At 37.3% G+C, this 24,712-nt stretch overlaps 1 protein-coding gene across 1 annotated transcript in view; it reads left to right on the top strand.

Moving 5' to 3' along the window:
• CTPS2 (CTP synthase 2) overlaps positions 1-23,435 on the top strand; it is a 46,682-nt gene extending 23,247 nt beyond the window's left edge. Inside the window, exons 13-21 of the mRNA XM_053456998.1 lie at positions 855-917; positions 2,000-2,043; positions 8,483-8,579; positions 9,244-9,299; positions 13,251-13,347; positions 14,378-14,522; positions 18,583-18,647; positions 18,974-19,002; positions 23,231-23,435. Of these exons, the coding sequence (XP_053312973.1) occupies positions 855-917; positions 2,000-2,043; positions 8,483-8,579; positions 9,244-9,299; positions 13,251-13,347; positions 14,378-14,522; positions 18,583-18,628 (548 nt within the window). The 3' untranslated portion in view covers positions 18,629-18,647; positions 18,974-19,002; positions 23,231-23,435. The remainder of the gene's footprint in view (positions 1-854; positions 918-1,999; positions 2,044-8,482; positions 8,580-9,243; positions 9,300-13,250; positions 13,348-14,377; positions 14,523-18,582; positions 18,648-18,973; positions 19,003-23,230) is intronic.
• The last annotated feature ends 1,277 nt before the right edge of the window (positions 23,436-24,712 follow it).

The following is a 24,712-nucleotide window of genomic DNA, read 5'->3' as shown; positions in this document are numbered from 1 at the left end:
AGTCCAACATCTGTGTCTGACCTAAAAAATGCTCTACTGGATAAATGGGCAAAAATTTCCACAGAAACACCCCAAAACACTCTTGTGGAAAGCCTTCCCAGAAGAGTGGAGGCTGTTATAGCTGCAAAGGGGGGACCAACTACATATTAATGTCTATGTATTTAGAATGCGATGCCATACAGAAGCAGCACAGGCTTCTACCTAGTCTGTTACAGAAGGAACAATCCAATGCAATCTTTAGTGATGGATCATATGAAATGGGGGGAAATCTGCATGATTTGCCTAAAATGCTTTGATAGAAGTTGATGTTTTGGCGGAGCTAAAAAACATAAATTACATATAAACAATGAAATATAAATGAATACATAATACTTAGAAATGGTTCCAAACGTTGAATTTGCCCTGTCATTTCCTCTTTTAACGTTGATCTGACGCTCGGAAAATCATTGTGTAACTCATCATAACATTTAACATTATTGGAACAAATCAGTAGCTTTGTATAAAGAAACCTGTCTTCCTGTTTGTACCTGTGTCTTAATTACTTTTTTTCATCAAGAAACTGTGAAAGCACTACCAAAAATCCCCACCATACTGAGTGTGAAATAGAGAAAGCGACACCTCTGTACCTCCGTATGGTTTCATACCTTCTCTTCTCTCGTCACAGTCAAGAAGGCACATTATGATCTCTACAGGAATGAGATGGATCCTGTCGCTAAAACTGGGAGAACAATTATACATATTTTTTAAACAATTGTACAGTTATTGAACTCTCCTAAGTGTGTAATTGAAAGGCTCATTCTGTCTCGTATTTAATGTTACAAGGAGATGGACTAATGGACGTTTCTTTATTTCAGGAGTCTGCTTGGGAATGCAGTTGGCAGTGGTGGAGTTCGCGAGAAGTGCTTTGAACTGGAAAGGTGATATATTTTATAGCACACAGAGTGAAACGCTAAATACACGGTGTTACAGTGAGAAATCCTTTAGAGGATATGTATCAATTTTACAAAGTGTGCTGGCACATAAATTACAGAGAGAACACAGCTCTTCCTTTTCAAATATCTCCAAAACATTTGATGTTCATTCACTAAAGAGTATGATGAGCAATTTAATCTAGTCACCAATTATTTTGCATTATGAGAGGTTGACTCCTGTGAGTTTCTCCCACAAAGATGGAAAGGGAGGGCTGACAATTTTTAGCCTGTAGGGCCAGATACATCTTTACACACACACACACATCCTCATACGACACTTTGTATGACACTTGTTTCATGTCTTCAATTTGTTGGCCCGGTGTACAGTGCCTTTTAATGTAGTCTACAGAGGCTTCCCAGCTTCGGCAGGGGACTGAAAACCAAGAGGGCGATCTGCCCCCTGGTTTTGCCCAATCCAGGATACGTCACAGAACATTATGTAGGACCAACCAATGTAGGAACCACTCACATGTGTAATCCTTTTCTAATACATAGTTAAGTTGATGACACAAACAAGTCACCTATGACTCTGTGTCTTGTGAACCCCATCAATGGCATGCAAAATGCAATAAATAACATCAATTGTACGCTTATGGACAGCTAACATTAGTAATAAGAGGTCCCAGTTATATAGCAATGATATACACAGCACAAGGTGGATCATCATCATAGTAATAAATATATATACTGTAGTTTTAAACATTGGTATGTATCATGTGGGACAGATAAGGATCATAACTCGCTATCATTGGATATTAATAGGCTTAATGGGAGTTATGTGTAAATCAAATCATTCTGGTGCACAGTTGGTGGGTTTTCAGGCCCTGCTTCTTTCCATAAAATAACTAAAAGGATACCTGAACAAATTGTACCTTCTTGGTGTCTAGAAATGTAGTGCCAGGCTTGCATTTTCAATAATTGTCAAGCCTTAATTGCCCCTTTAAAATTCACCTGTGTGTTCACAAAAACTTCTTCAATGTTTAAGTATTTAACGTATGCTTACCTATGTTTTGTTTCTTCCCCAAAAGATGCAAACTCTACAGAATTTGATCCAAATACAAAGAATCCAGTGGTGAGTATGCCTGTTTTTGTATTGCTTCTGTATGAAGTTTATAGGGACGCTCCAATGGTCTTATGCAGCCTCACCAACAACAAATTTAAGTACCTTTTTAAGTGTTTTAATATGCATTCTTTACCTGTTAAAATGTAAAAAAATATATACCTTTAGAAAAAGCTTGCAGCTCCAGAGCATCTTCTTGTCACTGTGCCCTAGACCCCAAGCCATTTCAATTCATTCCCTTTTTCTCCTAAAATGTGTTTTTAAGAAAAAAGCCAGTATGAGTGAAGCAAACATCATTAGGTTCGCTGATCCCTGACAAAAATGGCCTGGCAGCCTCTTTAATCTCATGTCTATTTGATTTCGGATCCCCCCAGAGGGCGCTTCCATTGGGCTTCATAAAGACTTTCAGGGGTATTGCTGCTATGAGCAAAATTCTGCAGCGGGAGCAAGAAACCTCTCCTCCCCGTCTGTAGATATCTGCTGTTGTTGTATTGTACAGTGGAGATTTAACTGTAAAAAAGCAATCATACAAACACAGAATTTGACTGCAAATAAGAACCATCTGGCCCTTGTAGTCTGCATGTTTTTCCTGATGTAAAGACTCAATCTTTAATTAATCCTTAACTCTAAGTAAACTACGCATCTCCCCCTCTGGTTTTAGATTATGGCCTCTTGTTCTAAAATTTCTTCTCCTTTGAAATAAACTTTCCGCCTGTACTTTGTTAAATGCCTTTATGTATTTACGTGATTCAATCATATCCCATAATCTTGCAAACCATTCACCACTTTAGTATTATTATCTATTGTTTTACATAGCACCATCATATTCCGCAGCGCTGTACACTAGGTAGACAGGACGTAACAAGTAGTATATAACATAACAATTTGACGTACAGAGATGACAGGTGAGGAGGGTCCTGCTCAAACGAGCTTACAATCTAGAGGTATTAGAGGTAAATGTGCCGCTGTTAGGGATAGACCAGACACACTAGTCTTGCAGGCGAGAGGAAGGGCATTGATGTGTAATGTTGTAGGCATCCTTAAAGAAGTTGGACTTCCGGGGCCGGGAAATCGACTTTTCAGATGAATGGGGCAGCCCTTGATAAACCTTGCAAGCATGCATGAGAGCTAGAAATCCTCCTCTGGAACTCTCTGAAGAATATCAGTATCTGCCTGACGATGGGGCTTCCAGAACTTACACAATAATGATGTCTAAGCAGATATCTGTAAAGGGGCAGAACCACCTCCCTCTCTCTGCTGCGATATAACCCAGCACTCTGCTGGCTTTTTCTTGTATTGCCTTTAATCAGTGGAAATGATCGAGGAAACACCAATAATGTTATGCTGATTATGCCTGCGTGTTCCTACAATTATGCTGGGGAGACATTCAGAGAAGACTTTGTATCGTAAATTATTCTTATTCACCGCTGAATGACAATGAGCCAAAGGTTGTTCTATACCATATTCCCTCAACAATGTGCAATGAATTCAGTATGAATTATAGCCGTGTCACTGCTCATTATTCTGCAGGTTTGTGCGATAGGAACATTTATTTTTATGTTACTTATTGACACTTGGCCGTCAGCTGCTGAAACATATCCAATTTTATGCCTCTGCTCGCAGGATATTGAGAATTTCACATGGCATTAATCTGTCACAGTCAGTCTTGATTCCCATAGACCAGTTAAGAGCTTACGTTAAAAGGATGCATGGAGTTAGCGAGTGAAAATCTGTCCATGCATGTTTATAGAAAATAGCTAGAGTTCCTAGAAATTGGCTTATTGTACAGCATTATTAAAACGACAATTAGTTACAGTTCTGGTAGGATTTTCTGAATCACTTGTACCACAGTGCTGTTTTCTAAACTGATTTGGTAATTTTTAGATGGGCTTACAAATAACATGGGCAAAAGTTTTTTGGCTCAAATTATCCAATGGGAGTTTGGGGTTGAGCCGTAGGAATTTTGACAAGGATAAGCAAGGATGTTTTTTTCTTCTTTTTCTTCTTCATTTTGATAATTGCATTGCAGTAGCTGCTGATCGGGTTGGGTAAGTATTCATGGATGTGCAGGCACCATAAATGGACCTCGTGTGCAACAAGAATAAGATTTCTTCTTTGTTATAAATACCAACGCTACCTGCTGATCTGCCCATAGGCACATTTCTTGGATACTATTCTGTCCCAGTTTCTCAGTTCTGCGACTGTTGCTTACCACCGTGTCTCCTTGCATTACAGAGGGTCTAATATTCATAGAGTCCTCTAATATCTTAAAAAACACATATAGTCCATGATACTCATCAGCGGCTGTATAGGACATATAGGAGATGTTCAGATATTTATAATATTGTACTATGTATAGGAATGTAATCTGTACACAAGGGCAGAGTTAATGTATTACAAGGATAGGCATCCTGGTAACCCTCAACTGGTGTTTAACTATAGCTTTCATTATGGTGAGGCTTATGGGCATTGTAGTCATTCTGTGACAGGCTCGATGTGGCTTCCCAGTTCAGCTTTTGATATGTGTATATAATTAAATGCGCTTCAGAATGTCAATCCCAGTGTTAGAAAGTAAAGCAAATTTGTTATGTATAATTTTACAAAACACTGTAAAAAACAGGAAATGTATTTGGTTTACTTCAGGGGCCAATTGGCGGACAGCTAGTTTTTCCAGTGTCTCCGATCTGCTCGGGTGTTTAAAAAAGGTCCTTTTCATGTATCTAACTGCGCAGTCTCCATTCTTTTTTTATTTTGCTTGCAGTTGCCAGAAATGTATTTTTTTAACCTTTGGCTATCAGATACTCTAGCCTATTTTTACGTGAGAACATTCTGTTTCAGCCTTTGTTCAGCTGTCGTGGCAATATGCTGGCATCTTTCTTCTAAAATCATAACTCTGTAGGTAGCAATTTTAAAATGTTCTTGTCCATACACCGCCTTGCTCTTTTAAATTCAGAACTCAAACTAAGCACAAACCCAAAGCTTTGTCCGCCATGTCTGCAATTCTTCATGAAGTGGCAGTTTCTGCTGCTGCTGCTGCTATAGAAAATTAAAATACCATATTTATGTGATTAGAAGACACGTTTTTCCCCAGAAGGAATCTAAAAAATGACCTTGTCCTATAATTGAGGTCATCTTTATTGCATTTCCGCCACGATCGGCGGCAGCGTGGCTTTGCTAAAAGCCTCATGAGTGACGCTATCCACTACTGTCCCAGCAATTAAATAGAGAAGTTGACAAGCCTAAGGGCATGTCACAATCCACAGCCATGCGCCGCCACATTTGTAGGGCTGGATGGGGTGGGTTTTTTAAATGTATTCATGTGATGACTATGGAAATCAATCACATGATCAATTACAATTTAGTGTTCTGTGAATAAGGAGTTATCAAAATCCTCCCTCTTCCTTACTGACACACTTAGATCTTTTATCAGACAGAATGAGGAGAGAGAGAGATACTGTGTCCTTAAAAAAAATAATAATAAAAGCAATTACTTTATTCTTTATTACATTTTAAACAGTAAACAAAGGGATGAGTCTGTAAAAAATGGTCTCGAAAGAAAGCGCTATCTGTGCTTTATTACCCCCACTCCTGCACACCCGTTACATAAACGTGTGTATAACTTTAAGTGTACATACAGTATGGGTGTGTGGCAGGGTGTAAGTGTGTGTGGCAGGGTGTAAGTGTGTGTGTGTGTGTGGCAGAGTGTTAGTATGTGTGGCAGGGTGTAAGTGAGTGTGGCAGAGTGTAAGTGTGTGTCGCAGAGTGTAAGTGTGTGTGGCAGAGTGTGTATGCATATGAGTGAGTGGCAAAAAGTCCAGTTTTGGTTTGTTTTACAGTAAGGTTGTCTTAAATTCAGACCTTTTCTTTTTTTAATTCATTAAGATCCAAAGTTTGGGGATCGTCTTTTAAACATGCAAATATGATATTTGTATATCTTTATATATTATCTTAAATAAAAGCACTATTAGAGGGCATTGGTCCACTATATTATATCATTTTTGGTGATATTGTATATTTCACAGTTCCATACCTCTCAACCATCATGATTCATGATTTAAGCAGATATATTATGTGTGGGTACCCTGATCACTCTATAGCAATCTGACCCCCTGTTATGCAACCCCCTTGACCTGCCACTCCAAGTAGGCTGAAGGCAGAATACACCAGTGGGTCCTCTGCAAGGAACAAGGATGCTGGGGTGGCTTCATAAATCACAGTTAAAGAAACAATTCTGTCCAAGAGAAAAACCTATTTCTCATGCTCTGTGTGCGTTTTTAGTGCCAAGAAACATTGTATCGACTCGTTAATCTATTACTAAAAGTATTTTAGAGAGAAACCTCGACTTAAAATGCGATGGCAGCAATTACATAGGGCACCAAAAGTGACATAAAATATTTCATTTTTTTAAATTAATGATTACATGGAAAATAAATAACACGTTATGATAATTATGTTGTGAAAATAGATGTAAGCAATATGGTCAAGGAGCATCCAGAATGTCACAGTTCCTCTTTAAGGGATTTAGATACAGTGTGTTTGACATATGTTTAATCCCCAAGCCCAGCAAAGTGTGGTCTGTTATTGGCCAACTGTAATAAGTCATTTGACCTTTTCTGGATATAGGGAATACAAGCAGTGAGTCTTCCTAACCTATTAGTATGTAGGATACAGGGAATAAACCAGCGAGTGCTGCTCTAGAGCAACAGCCAAATCTATAAATACATAGTATATGTCTGAAATGGCATCAAAGCACATAAATACAGCAAATAATTGTCAGAACTCAGCAAACTGTATTTACAAAATGAAGAAATAAAAAGTTATTTGCATTCTTACCAAAGCAGATGATAAGGACAGAAATCCAAGGGGCGGGGTGTTGAAAAATATAATTTCCATTCTTTCAACTATGTCTACAGTGATTTAGCGAAGAGACCCCAGTGATGTATGTTACGGTGTTCTTTTTTTATCACAAGCAATAAATCCCATCTGACGTCGCTGCTTCCTCATTACTGAGAACACCACAGGATGAAAGCTGTCAAGGGATTTATAACTGGCAATTGATCTATAGCAGCAGAACACTTGACGAAACACTGTTCATCCAAACTAAAGTGCAGCTATGATCTGAGACCTTGACACTTTCTGAGGGTTGACCTATGGGTAATGCTGGCAGCGCAAGAGACAGAAGAGGGAGTGCCGACGGCTTTTACATCTCCATAGAGTGCTGTATTTTATTTACACGGTTTAATATATACAAGCATGTTCTGCGGTTTCTGTACACACCATTGTAACATTTAGGGCTGGAGAACATTGGGATACGCTCATACCCACCAAGCATTCTGATATAATATAAAAGAGGGACGTCAGAGGAGGAAAGAGGGATGGGGGATTTAAGGCCCAAAGAGGGACTGCCCTTCCTGAAGTGGAACACTTGGGAGGTATGCTGCATACCGACATTACCAGCCAAGCTGCCTTGCTTGCATTGGCAGGCAGACAGGACACCTATGACTTAAATGGCAACCCCAACTGCAAAGGGGTAGCATACTGAGAACAAATATATAGCGCTCTGGGCTTTATTCACTGAAAACATGATGTTAAAATCCTACTAAGTCTACCTAAGGAGCGTTTAACAGCCATGCACCTACAGGATGCCTCGGGTGGACAGCAACAGGTGTTTACATTTTAAGTCAATACAGGCATAACAATATAATTATGATGCAGATTAAGTCATTATGTTGTCACATCTTAATTATATGCAAGGAAATGAAAACTGTAAACCTAAGCTGGCAATCGACAGACTTTGGAAGAAAGCCCTCAGTCCCACAATAACGGAAGCCAGAGATAACATAAAAGAAACTAAGCCACTCTTGTGCAGCGTCTCAGAAAAGCATTACGAACATGAGGCATAATGTGGAAGGCTCGGACCTTGACTCACAAAAACATAGAATTTAATCGCGTATAAGAACCATTTGGCCCATCTAGTCTGCTGGTGTTCTGCTGCATTTCATCAGTCCTTGGTCTTGTCTTGTCTCATGTGTGTTTAAATTTCTTTACTGTGTTAAACTCTACCACCTTTGCTGGGGGGCAGGTCCATTTATCTGCCATCAATGACAATACTTAGGTGTGAATTATGCTTTTGCGTTCCTTATCTTGGGTGTACCGGAGGCATCTTTAGACCATTTTTAAGAGTAAATGCTTCAGACCGTATTTGCTGTGGACACCTTTTTCTTTTGCTTCACTTTCTATTGACTGCATGCGAGTTCAGATCTATAGTATTTTACTTGTAGCCCGCACATCATTTGATAAAAGGTGACCTTGACATTGTTAGCTGTCAATTAAAGTTCTATGTAGACATCTTTAAAACGGTGCACTTAATAGCATTGGCCTCTTGTGTGAGTAACACTGTTACTGAACTATTGCTGTACATTAAACATTATAATGTGCTTGTGCCTTGCAGGTTATTGATATGCCAGAACATCACCCTGGGGATATGGGCGGCACGATGAGGCTGGGAAAAAGAAAGACTGTCTTTAACAATAATTCTTCCATTTTAAGTAAGTACCGACAATCTGGTAACCTGTTCCTCCATAGAGAACTGTACTGTAGGGGAGAGCAAGTAGTATTGGCGTTAAGGTTTTAGTGTACCTGTTTAAAAATGCAGCCACGTTCCGCTTTATAAAACACGTGATTCTGTGCGGGACCTCAAATATGTAATGTGTTGTTGTCTTGAAAAGGGCTGCTCCTTTCCATTGAGTTTGCAGTCAAGGTGACATTACAGTGACGTGTATACTGGCAGTGAGCTCGACTGCAGCACAACAGCAGATGTGGGGGTAATTAGCAATAATCAGCAATAACTTAACGATGATGAGTAATCATGTAAAAGCGGGAGGTTTAGATGGCTGCTTCTGTAGTATTTCAAATAAGGTGGATTCCACGTAGGTCCTTATTGCTGATTGTACCCTGTACATACGTTTACTGTACCGAACTGTAACTTGTAGGAATTGGGAAAGACGATAGATCCACTTTAAAGAAGGTAGCTGTCATGTCCAGCTGTTACTGACATGTAGTTCTTTTGCACAGCCCCTTCTGGTGCAGAGCTTGGTGCGTTTTCTTTGTAGACTGACGAACATTGGGCGACCCATCCCTTTAATCATCAGCCTCTCATTAGTTCCAGTTAGGTTATGTTAAACTACACAAATGTTTTAAATTCCCTTTTAGGAAAGCTGTACCGCAACTCTGATTTTGTAGAGGAACGTCATAGACACCGTTATGAGGTATGTCTTCATTTGATACGCCGCAAATACAACACATGTCTAATCTAGCCAGTCTTCATTATATTCTATGTATTATTTGACCTTACCTGTTTTTCCTACCAAACACATCAAGTGTTAGTAACACTTTTTTTTTTTTTTTTTTTTTTTTTTTTAACTAAGCTCCTTTAGTACATAACCCTAGGGAGATGCTCTATTTTTAGAGAGCTTTAAATAGCTTTGTTATTGGTACGTTTCTATTTGCGTACCTTGTTTTTTTATACCATTTACTAGGTAAAGAATGGTCTGTTATTCTCAAAGCGTATCTCTTCATATTATTTGCAATCCTTTTTTTATATATATATATATATATATATGGGGCCATGTGCGTGTTATGCGCCGCATAAAGATTTTTATATTTTTTACAATTTTGAGGTTTTAGAATTCATTGACAACAAAAAAAAGAGATTTGCTTTAAATATTTGGGAGCAAAAATTATATTCTGACCTGTATTGGTATGTATTGTTGAAAATATTTTTTAAGTAATTTAGGTGATTTATAAAGACATACAAATGGGGAAACAAACAAAACTGCTTTTGCACTAATGTATAAACAACAACAATCATGCAATAAAAAGCGGATCATCTCATGTACACATATTTGCCAATTTTCTCCATCTGTCTTGGTACCCCATCTGCATCACAAATAAGTATAAGGAGTGGTAATTTAATTTACACATATCATTAAGAGTGCGTATGGACACGACAGATGGGGTAACTTTATAAATCACACTTTGAGTAAAAATTTTAATCAGGGCTAAAGATCTGATGATCAAGTCCTTTTGGCAGTGTTTGTATCCTGACCATCGCCTTATCTCATCTGATCACCCAATTATTACCCCAATCACGCACACATTCTATATCTATAGAAGAAATTTCAACAGCAAGTCACCGGTCCCTCTCCACTTTGATTTGCTAAACAGTAAAAAGATTAGGCTTTATCTTCTAAGGGCTTTGCCTCAGGTGTGCCATCACATACTGTTTATAGTACAGTACGCATTAGCAGCTGTGTCTAATAAGGATTACACCACTTTTGAACAATAACTTTGCCTTTTTCAGCTTTTTTGTACTTCCAATATATTTTATTTTTTATCAGGGAAGCAAATACAATCTTAATTGTGTTTAATAAAACATATGCGTTTTACTTAACTTGTGTTAACAGTGACTGAAAACTCATGGGATATACACTCACTGGCCACTTTATTAGGTACACCTTGCTAGTACCGGGCTTGACCCCCCTTTGCCTTCAGAACTGCCTTCATTCTTCGTAGCATACTTTCCAGAAGGTGCTGGAAACATTCCTCAGGGACTGACATGGTCAGCAACAATACTCAGGTAGGCTGTCACGTTTAAACGATGCTCAATTGGTATTAAGGGGCCCAAAGTGTGCCAAGAAAATGTCCCCCACACCATTACACACCACCACCAACCTGAACCGTTGATACAAGGCAGGATGGATCCATGCTTTAATGTCTGACCCTGCCATCTGAATGTCACAGCTGGAATTGAGACACATCAGACCAGGCAACGTTCTTCCAGTCTTCCATTATCCAATTTTGGCGGACTTGTGCAAATTGTAGCCTCAGTTTCCTGTTCTTAGCTGACAGGAGTGGTACCCGGTATGGTCTTCTGCTGCTGTAACCCATCTGCTTCAAGGTTCGATGTGTTGTGTGTTCAGAGATGGTATTCTGCATACCTTGCTTGTAACGAGTGGTTATTTGAGTTACTGTTGCCTTTCTGTCATCTCGAACCAGTCTGCCCATTCTCCTCTGACATCAACAAGGCATTTTCGTCCACACAACTGCCGCTCGCTGGATATTTTCCCTTTTTCGGACTATTCTCTATGAAACATGAGTGGTTGTGCGTGAAAATCCCAGTAGATCAGCATTTTCTGAAATACCCAAACCAGCACCGTCTGGCACCAACAAGTCATTTAAATCCCCTTTCTTCCCCATTCTGATTCTTGGTGTGAACTTTAGCAACTTGTGCTGACTATGTCTGCATGCCTAAATGCATTGAGTTGCTGCCATGTGATTGGCTGATTAGCTATTTGTGTTAACAAGCAATTGAACAGGTGTACCTAATAAAGTGGTCAGTGAGTCTATATATATATACACACGCATATGTGTATAAGCCCCATGGGGGGAGCTGGTGTTGTGAGAGGGACTCCAGTATGTATAAGAGTTGCATTCAGGCTGCAAGATTTGTATTCAGGCTTGGTCTGAGGGCACAGGTATGTAGGAAGATCCAGATGGCAAGTACAGGGACACAGGCTAGCATAAAGCAAAAACAAAAATAGAAAAGAAATACACAGCCTAGCTCTAGGACCTAACACCATTGTAAAACACGTGATAGTTTAGTTCATCATGTGGCCATAAGCTGTAAGCTTGCCACCTCTTTTTTCACGGTACTTCACATTAGACAAGTCCTAACAGTAGCCCGTACCAAAAAGCAAACTCCCAAAACCAAAAAAAACAGAACCAAGGTGCTACCTGTGTTGGTTCTTACCTGTGGCCGGTAGGAACCAAACAAAGGTACATGGTGGGGAAGGATAAATACAAAGAACAGAGAAAGATAAACAAAGGCACAAGCATACAGGGAACCAAATTCATATTGCTCCGGCAGCACTTAAAACATGGAGCCTGGTAATATCTTTCTTTATATCACTATATATGTCAAAACAGCATTTAGAGTAAGCTGTTCATTCTGTCCTGTTCAAGAACCACCCTTTGAAATACCTTAGGGTGTCTAGTTTTCAAACATATATGGTTTGATGACATGTCCAAAATAGGACACAGGCACAAGATGGACCAGATTTGAAAACAAAAATAGTTTTGTAATATAAATGTGCTACTTGTACTTATTGCCCTATAACTCTAAAGTCAGGACAAATTTTAGAATCAATTTAGAAATATTTTTTAGAACAGAAAGGTTTCTCAAATAAAATACCATATTTTGTTTATTTTTATCATTTGTTTTATAGTAAATTAGATGATATGATCAAAATAATGGTATCTAAAGAAAGCCCTTCTTATCCTGAAAAGAAACAATATATACTTTGTACCCATAGATGAGAGATGAAAATTACAGTTAAACACAAACACAGAAATGCTAAAATGGCCATGGTCACAAAAAGTACAAAAACAATATTAATAATAAAGATGGCCGGTCCTTAAGGGTTAAAGATTCAGAAAAAAAAAACCATAATGGAAAAAAATAGCAGGCGTACATTACTTCGCTTTGACCTTTGTCAAAATTACTGAGCTCAACTAATCACATGTGATGTAGGATCAGAGAGAATATAATAGTACACGAACCTGCGCTGAATGTATTGAGTAGAAGACTATTGATACTCTCTTTTTTATAGTTAACAGCACTTTTTAAAATAGGCTCACTATTTGCACTTGGGCCTTGAAACTCCACCAAATTGTCCAAATATATACTGTGTTTTTCCTCTGTGGATGAACTTGCTGGATATAAGCGATATTATATGCTTTGAGAGGCAGTAATATGAATGAAATTGTATCTCCCAGTTCTGTACTGTTCCAGGATGGCTGCTGTAATAACGGTCGGATGTTCCCGTGTATCACAATGCTTTTACTTATCATGTAACATGTTGTGTGGTTCCAGCCTCCAAAATGTATTCACTAAATACTAAATTTAGCAATTAGAAATGAATCACATTTGATAATACCATGAAGAATGGAATTTATTGTTTTGACACCCACACTGTTAATCCTAAAAGCTTTTTAATCCTCTTAGGTTTTTACTAAAGTCATATGCAGCAAGTGTTCTAACGGTGTCTGTCTGGCTTAAAAATAGTTTTATATCCTCCAATTCGTATCAAAAACATTACTTGTGTCGTATCAATGGCTAAACTATTTTTGCAGCATATTTTTCTCTCTTATCTTCCTAGGTAAATCCAGAGCTTACTCAGCAGTTTGAGGAGAAGGGCTTAAAGTTTGTTGGACATGACACTGAAGGACAAAGGATGGAAATTATTGAACTTCAAGGTGATTTTTATTGATTCGTTCATTCATTTGCAATATGCCAAATATTTTCTCTCAATTAGATGAAATGAAATAAAGTCAAGATATTTCTTGTATGCATCATTTTTAAGGACCGGGATGACAGTGACTTGTCATTAGTAATTTAGCTGGAAAACCACAAATTATGAAGTGGATAAGGCACATTTTAGAAGATATGTGGATATTGATAGTGCCGTGTTATTGATTGACTTCTAAGTGCTGATGATGTGCTACTTATTGTACAGAAATTAACTCTCTTGTTGCAAAATGAGATTTGAATTGAGAAATTCATGAAAGTGAGAGAGTAATGGAAGGTTAGACAGTTAAACATCGAATGTTTGTAGAGTTGATGAATCTTCCATATAAAAACAGATGTTGAGGGAAATCTCTACAGATTGAGGAATCTCAATCATAGTTTATGTGTTATTCTATAGAGGATCTTTTGGAAGTTACTGGTGGCTGCTCTCACTCTGACGCATTTAGATAATAATACCCAAGTGTATAGTAGAGATTTACTGAACAATGAAATACACATCACTCTGAGAAATATATTTTACTGGAAGTGCAGATGACCCATAGTTGTTGCTTTTATCTATTTTTTTAGTGGATCTGGCACTTTTTCCAAGTATTCTATTTTACAGTACAGTGCAGCAAATAAACTTATAGAATAATTTACAAAGTAGCATATATGTATGTACTTAAATCCCATACTTTTAGCAGAACTCTATTTTTCCTCTTCATTCATGTGATGCGTGTAGATCATTAATCTATGCATTGATGTGTTAGATTTTGTTGTATTTTATGCTTTACCACTTTCAACATTATTTCGAGTAGTACCATTGTGCTTATTTGGTTGGCATTACAATCCTTGAAAGTTTTTGTGCCCTTGATTGAAGTGTTTCCTGCTACTTAAAATCTAGACTTTCCTTCCCATTCCTTTTTAAAGAGAAATAACTGTCAGGTCTTGTTGGATCACTGCAATGTTTTCAGTGTGTACCTGTGGTTTGTTGTGCAGATCATCCATATTTTGTCGGTGTGCAGTTCCATCCAGAGTTTTCCTCCCGACCCATGAAGCCTTCTCCTCCTTATCTTGGTTTGATGTTGGCTGCATCTGGGAAACTGGCTTCATACTTCCAGAGTGGCTGTAAATTATCTCCAAGGTACCAATGAGTTTCTACAAGTACATTGCTAAACAGTATTTCAGTCGTATCGTAACTGTAAATTGGGGAGTTGTCTCAATATGTTTAGCATTCCAGTTAGCGCTAATGTCTTTTTAATAAACACCAGATTTAATAAATCTTGGAAACATGAGCTTCAAATTGAAAGTCCTTTATCAGCCTAGCTGAGAGGCTTTTAAACAATATTTGATAAAACTGTTCACCACACTCTCATTTAACTTCACTTTTTCTCAATGAATGTAGCATATAATCACAATATTTCAAAACAAGAGCAGCACTGCTGTTATAAGTTAGAATAGTAATGTCTACTCGCATTAGACCTTCTTATGAGGATTCAATTCTGTGAATATAGTAGACTAAAGTCAAATCTTCTTATCATGCCAATCTGATGATCAGTTGCTTTGGGACATAAATGTTGTAAAATGATTGAAATATATTTTATCTCAGTTTTAAGAGTACGTTTTTTCGTAAATAACATTCAGAAAGTTACTTTTACTAAAATACTAGCACTTTGGAAGGAATTCTTCCTTATTACACAATTTTGTTTTAAAACTATTTTAACATCACATTTTATCTATAGGCATCATCAGAGCCAATAGCACGATTACATTACATTAGATCTATTTACATAGCACCAGTCGATAGGATAAAGTTAAAACCACAAACAATAATAAAGTGGTACAAAAGTAGAAGAGAGCCCTGCTTTACAATAAGAGAGAGAGAAAAATAACAATAACATTGTTACAAAAGTGACAATAACATTAACACACGTTAAGACATACCGGTACAAACTGAGAAAATGGCCTTTCTCTTGCAAGCTGTCACCAAGTTTTTCCAAGCAGCATTTTAAGAATATAAGATGTCACTTTGATATTTATCTTCTAAATATACCATATAATTTTTCTTAACGCATTCTATCAGGTGTTGTTGGAGTTCGAATTTACAACACACAATGCCCAGGTCCATTATGGTCAGCCTGCATCCTTAAAGGGAGAATGCTTTGGCGACTAGAGGACAAATTCGGTAAATTTTGGTAAACACAGCCTAAAAACAACGGGCTGCGAACCTTAACTGTAATATGGCTGGTGTGAACGGGGAGAGAATAAATAAGTCTAGGCTTTTTCATGTGCATGGGAAGCAGACAAATACACAATTCATAGTGTATGAATGTAAACTTTTGAGAAACTCCCTTTAGCTGCCATAAACCTCTTCAAATATAAATAAATCATCTTAAAACGTCAAATAGCGTGACACTGGAGAGAGCTGGTTTCATGGATTGATCGACTGAACTCTGAAAAAGCCTACTTTACAAAATGAAAAAGTCCAATAGACGTCATTAACGAAATTATCAAAAGTGCAGCTGCATATCTTTTATCCATTAAGGCTGGTAAATAAATAAATAAAGTAGTGTGTCCTGTCCATGGCAGTTGTTTAGTGGCATCCTCTGTTGTAATAGTAATCCGTCCTTTCTGGCTTTTATTGATTCATTTAATAGCCTTAGTGCTAAGAATCAGTGAGAAAATCAATAGCTAATTGCTTGTGTTATTAAAATTGATTTATGATTTTCAGATGGTATAATAAATAGGCATTTCAGGTTAAATTGTGTTGAGATTCATATATATTGAGCTGCTCCAATTTAGTTAGTGGGTTAACCCTTTGGAATGCTAGGGGTATGAGACCCAAAATGTCACAGAAACGTGAGTATATTTACAAATATTAAGACCTCTAATGCTATGTTATCTGTATTTTCATGCTTTCGTTTCTCCAGAAGAAAGTAAGTATATCACTACACAAGTGTGTTCACGTTGCACGCTTCTGTTTGCACACCGTCGGCTTCAAGCTGTGTATGTTTGTTGCAGAAATATCAAACTCTGTTAAGGGATTGTCTATCTAGCACATCGTTGCATGGCCTGAAATTATGTTTGTTAAAATATTTTTGGAGAAATCTGTTAAACTATATATATATTTATTCTTTTTAAATAGGATTAACAATGTTTACCGCCTGATAGCAATCTGATACATGGCATACATTTTCTGTGTATGCTTTATGTGAGTTCCAGCCTCATCATCTGTGTCATATATGTCCATCATTTATTTATTTTCGTCTGTCTACCCTCCTAAAAGAAAGCTATTCTAGCTATGGATGTGTCAGAATTCTAAATGTCAGTATATTACTAATGAAAATCTCTTGTGTCATAAAGTAGATGAATTCCTGGCTTCATTATGGATTTTTTTTCAACTAAAGCAAGAGTTTGCAGGGCAGTTGCAGTTTCAACTCCCCGACTTCACTAAGTCTTATAAAGTCCCACCTAGATTGTAACAAAGTACAGAAGGGAAGTTTTTTCTAGAGGGTTCTAATCTAAAACAAGACTGGGTCATCTTATCTCTTTCTGCTGCTGCCCACAGAGGTAGGTAAATGGTGATACACCAATATGTGTTAGAGATGGGCAGGTGAATTTTAGGAGTTTCACTTTAGAAGAAAAAAAACATAACGGCATAAAATACACATTTTTACATGTAAATGGAAACTACCATTATGGTCACGGGATAATGATAGATGCATCTAATCCTATGAGGATCCTTTTATTACAAAAGAGCCAAATTATGATCATTCCTGATCAATCAGAATACCAAGTCAAATAATTGGCCAAAGTTTATAAGGCATTGACGGTTCTCCTTTTAGCTCATCCCATGCAGAACTCACTGCCAACTTCGGTTTAGCAGTCCTCGATGAGCTCCAAATCAAAGGCCAGTCAAGATGCTTTCAGTTAATGTGGAGATGCATTTGTCTCCCCCAGAGATGTCTCCAGAGCTCAGGATACACTTAATGCACCCTTAAGAGTAGATGGTCAGCGGTACGAAGCATACAGCTGCACACAAGTCCTTTCCAAGCATCCGGACAGTACCAGAATCCTGGACAATGCTGAGCCAGCGCCAGCCTGAATGTTAAGCAATATTATGTGGCGAAAAAAAGGCTATGATGAATATCTCCTGGAGGCCTTGTTTTGTATAAGCTTGCTTCGTCTTTCTTCCATAATCAGTGGTGTTGAAAGAAGCCCCAACCTGGCTGTTCTGTGTTCTTTTCAGTTGCAGCTGAAATATAACATTTTTATTGTGCCTGTAAGAAATGCTGGAATTACACCTTCCTCATAAAAGAAAAAAGGTTGAAGATGGTTTACAAAACATTTAGTTTCATGCATTTGTTTCAATTTATGCAATATCAAAAGCTATCTCCAATTACTATCCTGCACCGAATATAACGCGACACATTAAATTCTAATCTGATATAGATTGGTCGTATACTGCTGGGTTTACAACATTCATTTTTATTTATTCATTTTTTGTTCAATCCAGCCGAATGCTGATAAACATAATTTAATACATGTTCTATGCGATGTTTGTTTCTCTACCTCTTCCTTGTACCGCAACTCACATCGCCATCCACATCACCCAGTTTCTCCAGTCTTATACGTAGTAGTGCAGAATGGCTGGTTCTTCCAGCCGAAGATCTGTGGTTCATATAACCATGATGTGTTTTTATGTCTGCCTGCAGGGTCCCTGTGTCCCTAAAGCTTTTACTTATCTCACCGTATGAACGTCTTGCTACGTGTGGTTTTCTTTGAATATAATCAGCTATAGTTGTTGCATCTCCATGACCATTCTTTGGTCTTCATTTCACTGTTACCCTCTCCTTGTGAATTGCTCTCTTAACTCTCCTGTTGCCCATTTGCCATCTGTATATTACCTTGGATCCCAAACCCCAGAAGTTATGTGAATAAGAAAAAACATGCCCCCTCGGCTGGTTCCTCTATATGGGAATTAACTTATTATTATTATATATATATATTTTTAATGGCTATATTGTTCCAGCCTTAGCATCCAGATGGGTTTGGGGTGCATATATACTGAAACTAATTTCATGTAACACAGTTAATAAAGTGGACTCATCATAGAGGTAAAAATTGGAAAAGACTAATATGAAATACTTCCGGTACAAGGAGATCATATATTTCATTTTACTACTCTTGCTTTTTTTTTGCAGCGACAGCTATAGTGACCTCAGTGAAGAAAGCGCACCAGACAATTAGCACATTGAATATGCACCAGGTAACGAAGATGACATCATTCTGACAAAGTTTACTAATGAAATTTGGAAATAAATGTAAAAATGCTTGCTGTGTTACTCCTTGATGTATAATAGATGTATAATAGAAACCTCACTGGGTAGACATTCACTCCTTCGTGATCACGAACATATACGCACACATGAATAGGTGGCTGAAAATGACATGATCTGGTACCTTTTGTTTTATTATGTCACTCTTGATATGTTTAGTTGATAGATACACGGAATGTACCTAATGCACTGGACTGTGTGTACATAAAGTTCATAGATGTTTATAGTGATTTTTGTTATTCCTTTTTTTTTGTAGTTTAACTGGTTTCATAGGAGCATATTATTGTAAGTACAGCTGGAGAAAAAGCATTAGTGCTGCATGAAACTAAGCAATTTTGTTGGTACATTTTTCCGGAGACCAGACAGTTGGTCGACTATTTGCGCAATCCACTTAAGAGAAATAAAGGGAAACCAATTTTAAGGTAAAAGCTACCGTCCAGACAAGCAGTGCAATTTCTTAAAATTGGAACAATGATTGGTTTCAGTTGTACAGCCAAGATTTTATATAGAATGTAATTCAGTTCAAACAGATACGCCTTTTAACGAGATCTGATCGTTACACTTTACACGTGACAATTTACCATCAAGTCTTGGGATTTTTAAAGGAGCTGACCCTGAGAATGTTCAAATGCTAACCATTCCATAGTCCATCACTGTAGTGACTCGCTAATGATAGCAACAAATTTCCCACCTTCTCCGTAAAGTATTAACTTTGTTACATTTCATCCAACCTTCCAAACTATTGCAGATAGTATAATAAAAAAAATAACCTGAACATGCTTGCCCTGAATATTGGATTGTTTTGTTGTTTTTATTATACGTGCTTACTGGTTTAGACATTCTTCCAGCCAAATCAAAGCTTTGAAGCTGCAGTGCTCACAGTGAATTAGCAAAGGAACTTTCAAAAGAGCTCAGAGATAAAAATGTAAAGAAGAAAAGGCAGGAAGAGCCTTTTTTCATGGGGAATTCTCTGTATGTGCATGCTGGCGCAACACATCTAGTGGCCACCTTTGTAGTCCCTTTAGATCCTGTCGGATAAATAGTTTCTAGCAAGTAAAGCCCCCTGTACCCTGTGTCTGCTTTAGTCTAGTCGTAATTATATGCAGTCCCCCAGTCTGCAGAACTCTTCCTCTATCACACACACACACACACACGTATATATATATATATATATATATATATATATATATATATATATATATATATATATATATATATATATAGGGTAGTAGAAGCATTATTATACACTCATCCACAGACACCAGACAAAGCTTCTACTACCCCCTTAATTTTAGGTGGAAGGGTTTCCATCACCTTTACCCACCATAACTTATGTAATAGCATTCCTCGTGCTATCCCAAGCCTCAAGTATGAAGCCAGTATCACAACCTCATGCTGACGAGTCCCATTAAGGATGAAACAGCTGTCCATGAGTTCTGATCTGGCTATTGCACCTCTTACCCGAGTTTTGTCAAAGGCTGTCCTGTACAGCGGGTGATTACTTTCAAGAGGTCCATGTATAAAGTGGATATAGAAGCAAAAGGTGAGGCAAAATATTGTTGTCCTTATTTGCATGTGCCTACCCAGAATCCTTTGTGGTTGTGGCAGCACCATGAGATTTCAAAACTTCTGGCTTGTCTGGTGTCTGTAGATGAGAGTTTAATAATGCGTCTACTACCCCTTAATTTTAAGTGGAAGGGTTTTCCATCACCTTTACCCACCATACCTTATGTAATGGTATATATATATATAGATATATAAATACATATATACTCATTGAGTTTATTTCTTTATGAATGTGAATTCCCTGCATTGGGTAGGCTGTAGACCACACTCCCAAGTTGATCATTTCATTTCCCCTTCACTAAAGAGTTTAACTTAATACAAGTCGATTGAGGCAGAGAAAATACATGAACTTCAAATGCAGGAAGACTTTCAACCATGTCTGGCTTGTTGTAAATCCCAGTAAGATCAGCCTTATAAATTCTAAGCATTGCGTCTCGCTCTTGCTATTGTTCATGTCCTCTGACTATAGAACGTATTGTTGCACAGATCCCACTACAATTAAGGTATTTCTTTCTGGAAATCTATGGTAAAATGTTTTTAAAAATGTGGGATAGATCAGCAGGAGAATCCTCAAACTCTGGATGTACAAGAGCCCAGGGCAGTATTAGAAACCAAACAAAGCCCGTTCCCGTCAGGGGCAATTAAAGTTCATCCCTCAATACGTTCAGTATTGTTCTGGACACATTTTTTTTTCCTATTTTGCTGGTGAAAGTTTTTAAGAAAAAAAATGTTTTATTAAACAGCAAGAATGTTTTTGGAAGTGGAAGACTTAAAAAAAACAAAAAACAAAACTCCAAGCCTAATAAACTTACTATAAAAGTGTGAGGATTACCCTTCCAGCAATATACAGGGGTTTTGACTTTCTCATAAATAAAAACATAGCATTTGCGACAGATAAGAACCTTTAGGACCATCTATTCTGCCCATTTCTTACAACAAAATGAAAATGTTTTTCTAATGAAATTCTCATAAATAAAAACAAATATTTAAATGTTTTCTATCACACTACTGCTTTCTAATTTTCTGCTAATCATGTCAGCTACATCAGCTTCATTTGTGCTAAAAGGTGCAGATCCATCTGACCTTATGGTTTTGGAGTGGAATGAGGCCTCTACTAGCATTGAAATCAGATGCATATGATTTCTTCAAACAATAGTAAAATAAATTTTCCTTTATTAAAGTGGGTTTATAACATTTGTCCAAAAATATAATATTAAAATAATGTTTTTTCTCCAGACTCTCACAGGAGATACTTTGTTCTCCTCTCCCTCCTGCCTCTTCTAGTAGTTAGAATAGGAACATCTTAAACAGAACGAATCCTCCTTCCAGTGGGGTTTTAATAATAATAAAAAAAATAGCATAGTGCTTGTTTTTACAAAACTCCTCACTTTGTGGAATAGCTTTTTTTAGTTTGTTAAAAATTTGGTTTGTTTTAAATTGTTACAAATATATTTTTCTGTTTTAATAGAAAGCTTCACCCCAAATAATGTAATGATCTTTTAACAAATGATCATTCTTTTATCCATTTTTCTGTCTGTAAACATACATTTGGATTTTTTGGTTTCTCATTTCTAGCTATGGCAAGTAGTCATTTTTTTTATTAAATTAATTCTAATGAGAGATGTCAATATGGATGTTATTCTTAGATAAAACAAAAATCTGATGTGATACCCATAATATCCATATCAGATATTACCATACAATTTATCTAATTAACCACCTACTCATCTGCTGATATCTGTAACTTTATATTAGATACGGATGTTTGGAAGCTGCATTTTTTTTAATCTTTCTACTTTATTTTTCATAAATTTGTAATCAACAATGTCAACATTTGGATATTCCTAACTTTAAAGTATTTTGTAAATCAGCCTTTCTACAGGTAGCATAATTTAGTTCTGTTTTGAGAAGAAAGATACATTTACATTTTTATTACAAACCCAGCTTGTCTACACACTCATTTTTATCGTGTACCCGTGGGCAATACGACAAGTGTCTTGTTTCATAAGACAGCTATTCATTTATACATATAGGTATTACCGAAAAATGTATCTGGAGGGGAAAACATGTATCCAGATTTCCCATAAGTGTTTGGAGTGCTGGAGGATTTTGTGTAGTATCTCGGACCCTTCCAAGCTGTTTGCGAGCGGAGCGCTGAAAATGATGCTGTGATTATTGCTACTTAAAGCCGTGAATATTGTTTACAGATTTCCATTCATAGAGGAAGGTTTTAATGCAGGGACGCAACAAAACAGAGGGAGCTCGGTCATAAAGGGCTGCAGAAAGAATAGTTTTTTGTAGGATTAAAGGAACACTCCATGTGGTATTTTTTCAGTTCGCAATTTTTTCAGTACCCCCCCCCCACCTATACGTCATGCAGAAGATATGGCATAAAAAATCTTATCTCCAGTCAGCTTCAGTGCTGGCTTGGCAAACACTATGGGGGAGAGGGTTTTCTGTTCCAACTCACATGTGTATGCCTGGAAAGTGTTTGCTTTGATTACAATCGCTTTCTTGCCACTGATTGGCTGCTTCAGGCAGCCAGTTAATAGCAAGAATTGTCAGACCACAGAAAAGGAGGAGGGAAGCTGCAGAGCTGCAGCTACTACCTCAGGTTAGGGCTTTTTTTAAAAAAAATGTAAACAGTGCAAGTACTCACAGCGCACCCTTTATGAACGTATCATGGCACAGTGGTGGCACAGTGGTGGCACATTGGCACACAGAGCTCTCCCAGCGCCAAAGATATATCTGGAGATCAAGGATTTGAAAAAAATGGTGTTTAGATTATAAAGCAGACCAAGCACATTGCACACGTTTTTTCTTACATGGAAAACATTCATTATGAAGATAATTTTATTTTCAAGGGGGGGTCATAATGGAAACTAGGTCATTCACATGTGAACCGCTTATCTTGAGTAAGCTTGTATTTCTTTTTCTTTCCAACTAGATATAAAACTGACTGGATGACACAAAAAGATGCCTAAAGTTCTGTTGATTTGCGAACAACTAAAATCACAGCTGAGCACAAATCTGTCCTCGGACATGAAGTCACAGAAAAACCTAAAATGGGGGCATGTCCAGTGACCGAGGATACTTCTTACTCTCCATGCTCTGAGTCTCTTCCACAATGATTGCCGGACCTTTTTTAAACTTGTTTGATTTTTTGTTAATAGAGTTTTTTAATCGTAAAAGACATTGACACGTTCGTACCATTTGCTTGAGGAGCTTTTCTGCTCACTGATTTACTGATCCTAAAAACAAAGGGGGTTCCTGCTCCTCTCCATCCACTACTGTGAAATTGTCAAACTTTTATTTATAACTGCATTGTAGAGATTACCAGTGCCTTTACATCACACAATTTACAAGGGCAACTGCAGGCAGGGGCAAGAGGAGCACTTGGCTTGCCCCTGTATCTATGCCCAACATAGGCAGTGTGAGCAACTGGGGCAAATGTCAGGTGGGGAAATTAAGACATGTTTTTTCCATTTTAATTAAAGACAAAATGATTGTAGATAAAATTATACGAATACGTATTAATGCCGTGTGAATGGTTCATTTTTTATTTACTGTTTTGTTTGAATTGTGAATATTTCTAATCCATTTCATTTCAAAGGCAAGTTCCGTCCTTTAGCAAGTAAATGTTGATTTTCTAATTAGCAAAAAAAAAAAAATACAGTCAAAGAAAGCGAATTAATTTTTAGTTATTTTTCCAAAATTGTTTTCTGACTTACTGGAATATACCAATTATTGGAAATATGTACATTGCTTGTATAGTGCTCACTACACGCCTGTAAGAAAAACAGACATGTTCAACATGCAAGACCATGCTTCCTGCTTATTTATGTCCTTTTCATATATTTTTTTGTTCTCTCCGTGAATTTTATCATGCGTTTTGTCATGTGGAGGGACTAAATTTACTTTTTTTCTTGTTTTTGTTCCCCAGAAACCTTCATTTGTTAATAAGTGTCTCATTATCTTTGGTACACGTGTGCTACTTTCAAAATCTCTAGTCACAATAAATTTACAATTGTTACAAACTGCAGGTGTCCCAAAGAAGTCAATGATTCAATGTTTTTTACATGTTTTTACATTATTTTGTAACAGCCATATCCTCAAAAATGTTTGGTTTTTGTGGATTTATTATAACCAAAATAAATACATTTTTAATGTCCTGGAAGTTTCTTTCGTAAGCACATATTTAAAAAATATCTCATTTAAATCAAACTACAAATTTGAATCAAAATTCAGCTTTTACTTGTACCGTGTCGGTTCCTTTCATGTGTTCTCTCATTACACGCTTTCTCTACAATGTACATCTTCTTGAAGAAATAAAACCATACCTGGGCAAACCAAACCAGACTCAACCATGGAATACTTGTTTTTATTTTTCCCAAGAGTAGCTCTATGATCCCCACGCTTAACATTTTGT

This window comes from Spea bombifrons, chromosome 2 (genome assembly GCF_027358695.1).
Source record: "Spea bombifrons isolate aSpeBom1 chromosome 2, aSpeBom1.2.pri, whole genome shotgun sequence".
Lineage (NCBI taxonomy): Eukaryota > Metazoa > Chordata > Amphibia > Anura > Pelobatidae > Spea > Spea bombifrons.
This window is presented reverse-complemented; position numbering and strand designations above follow the sequence as displayed.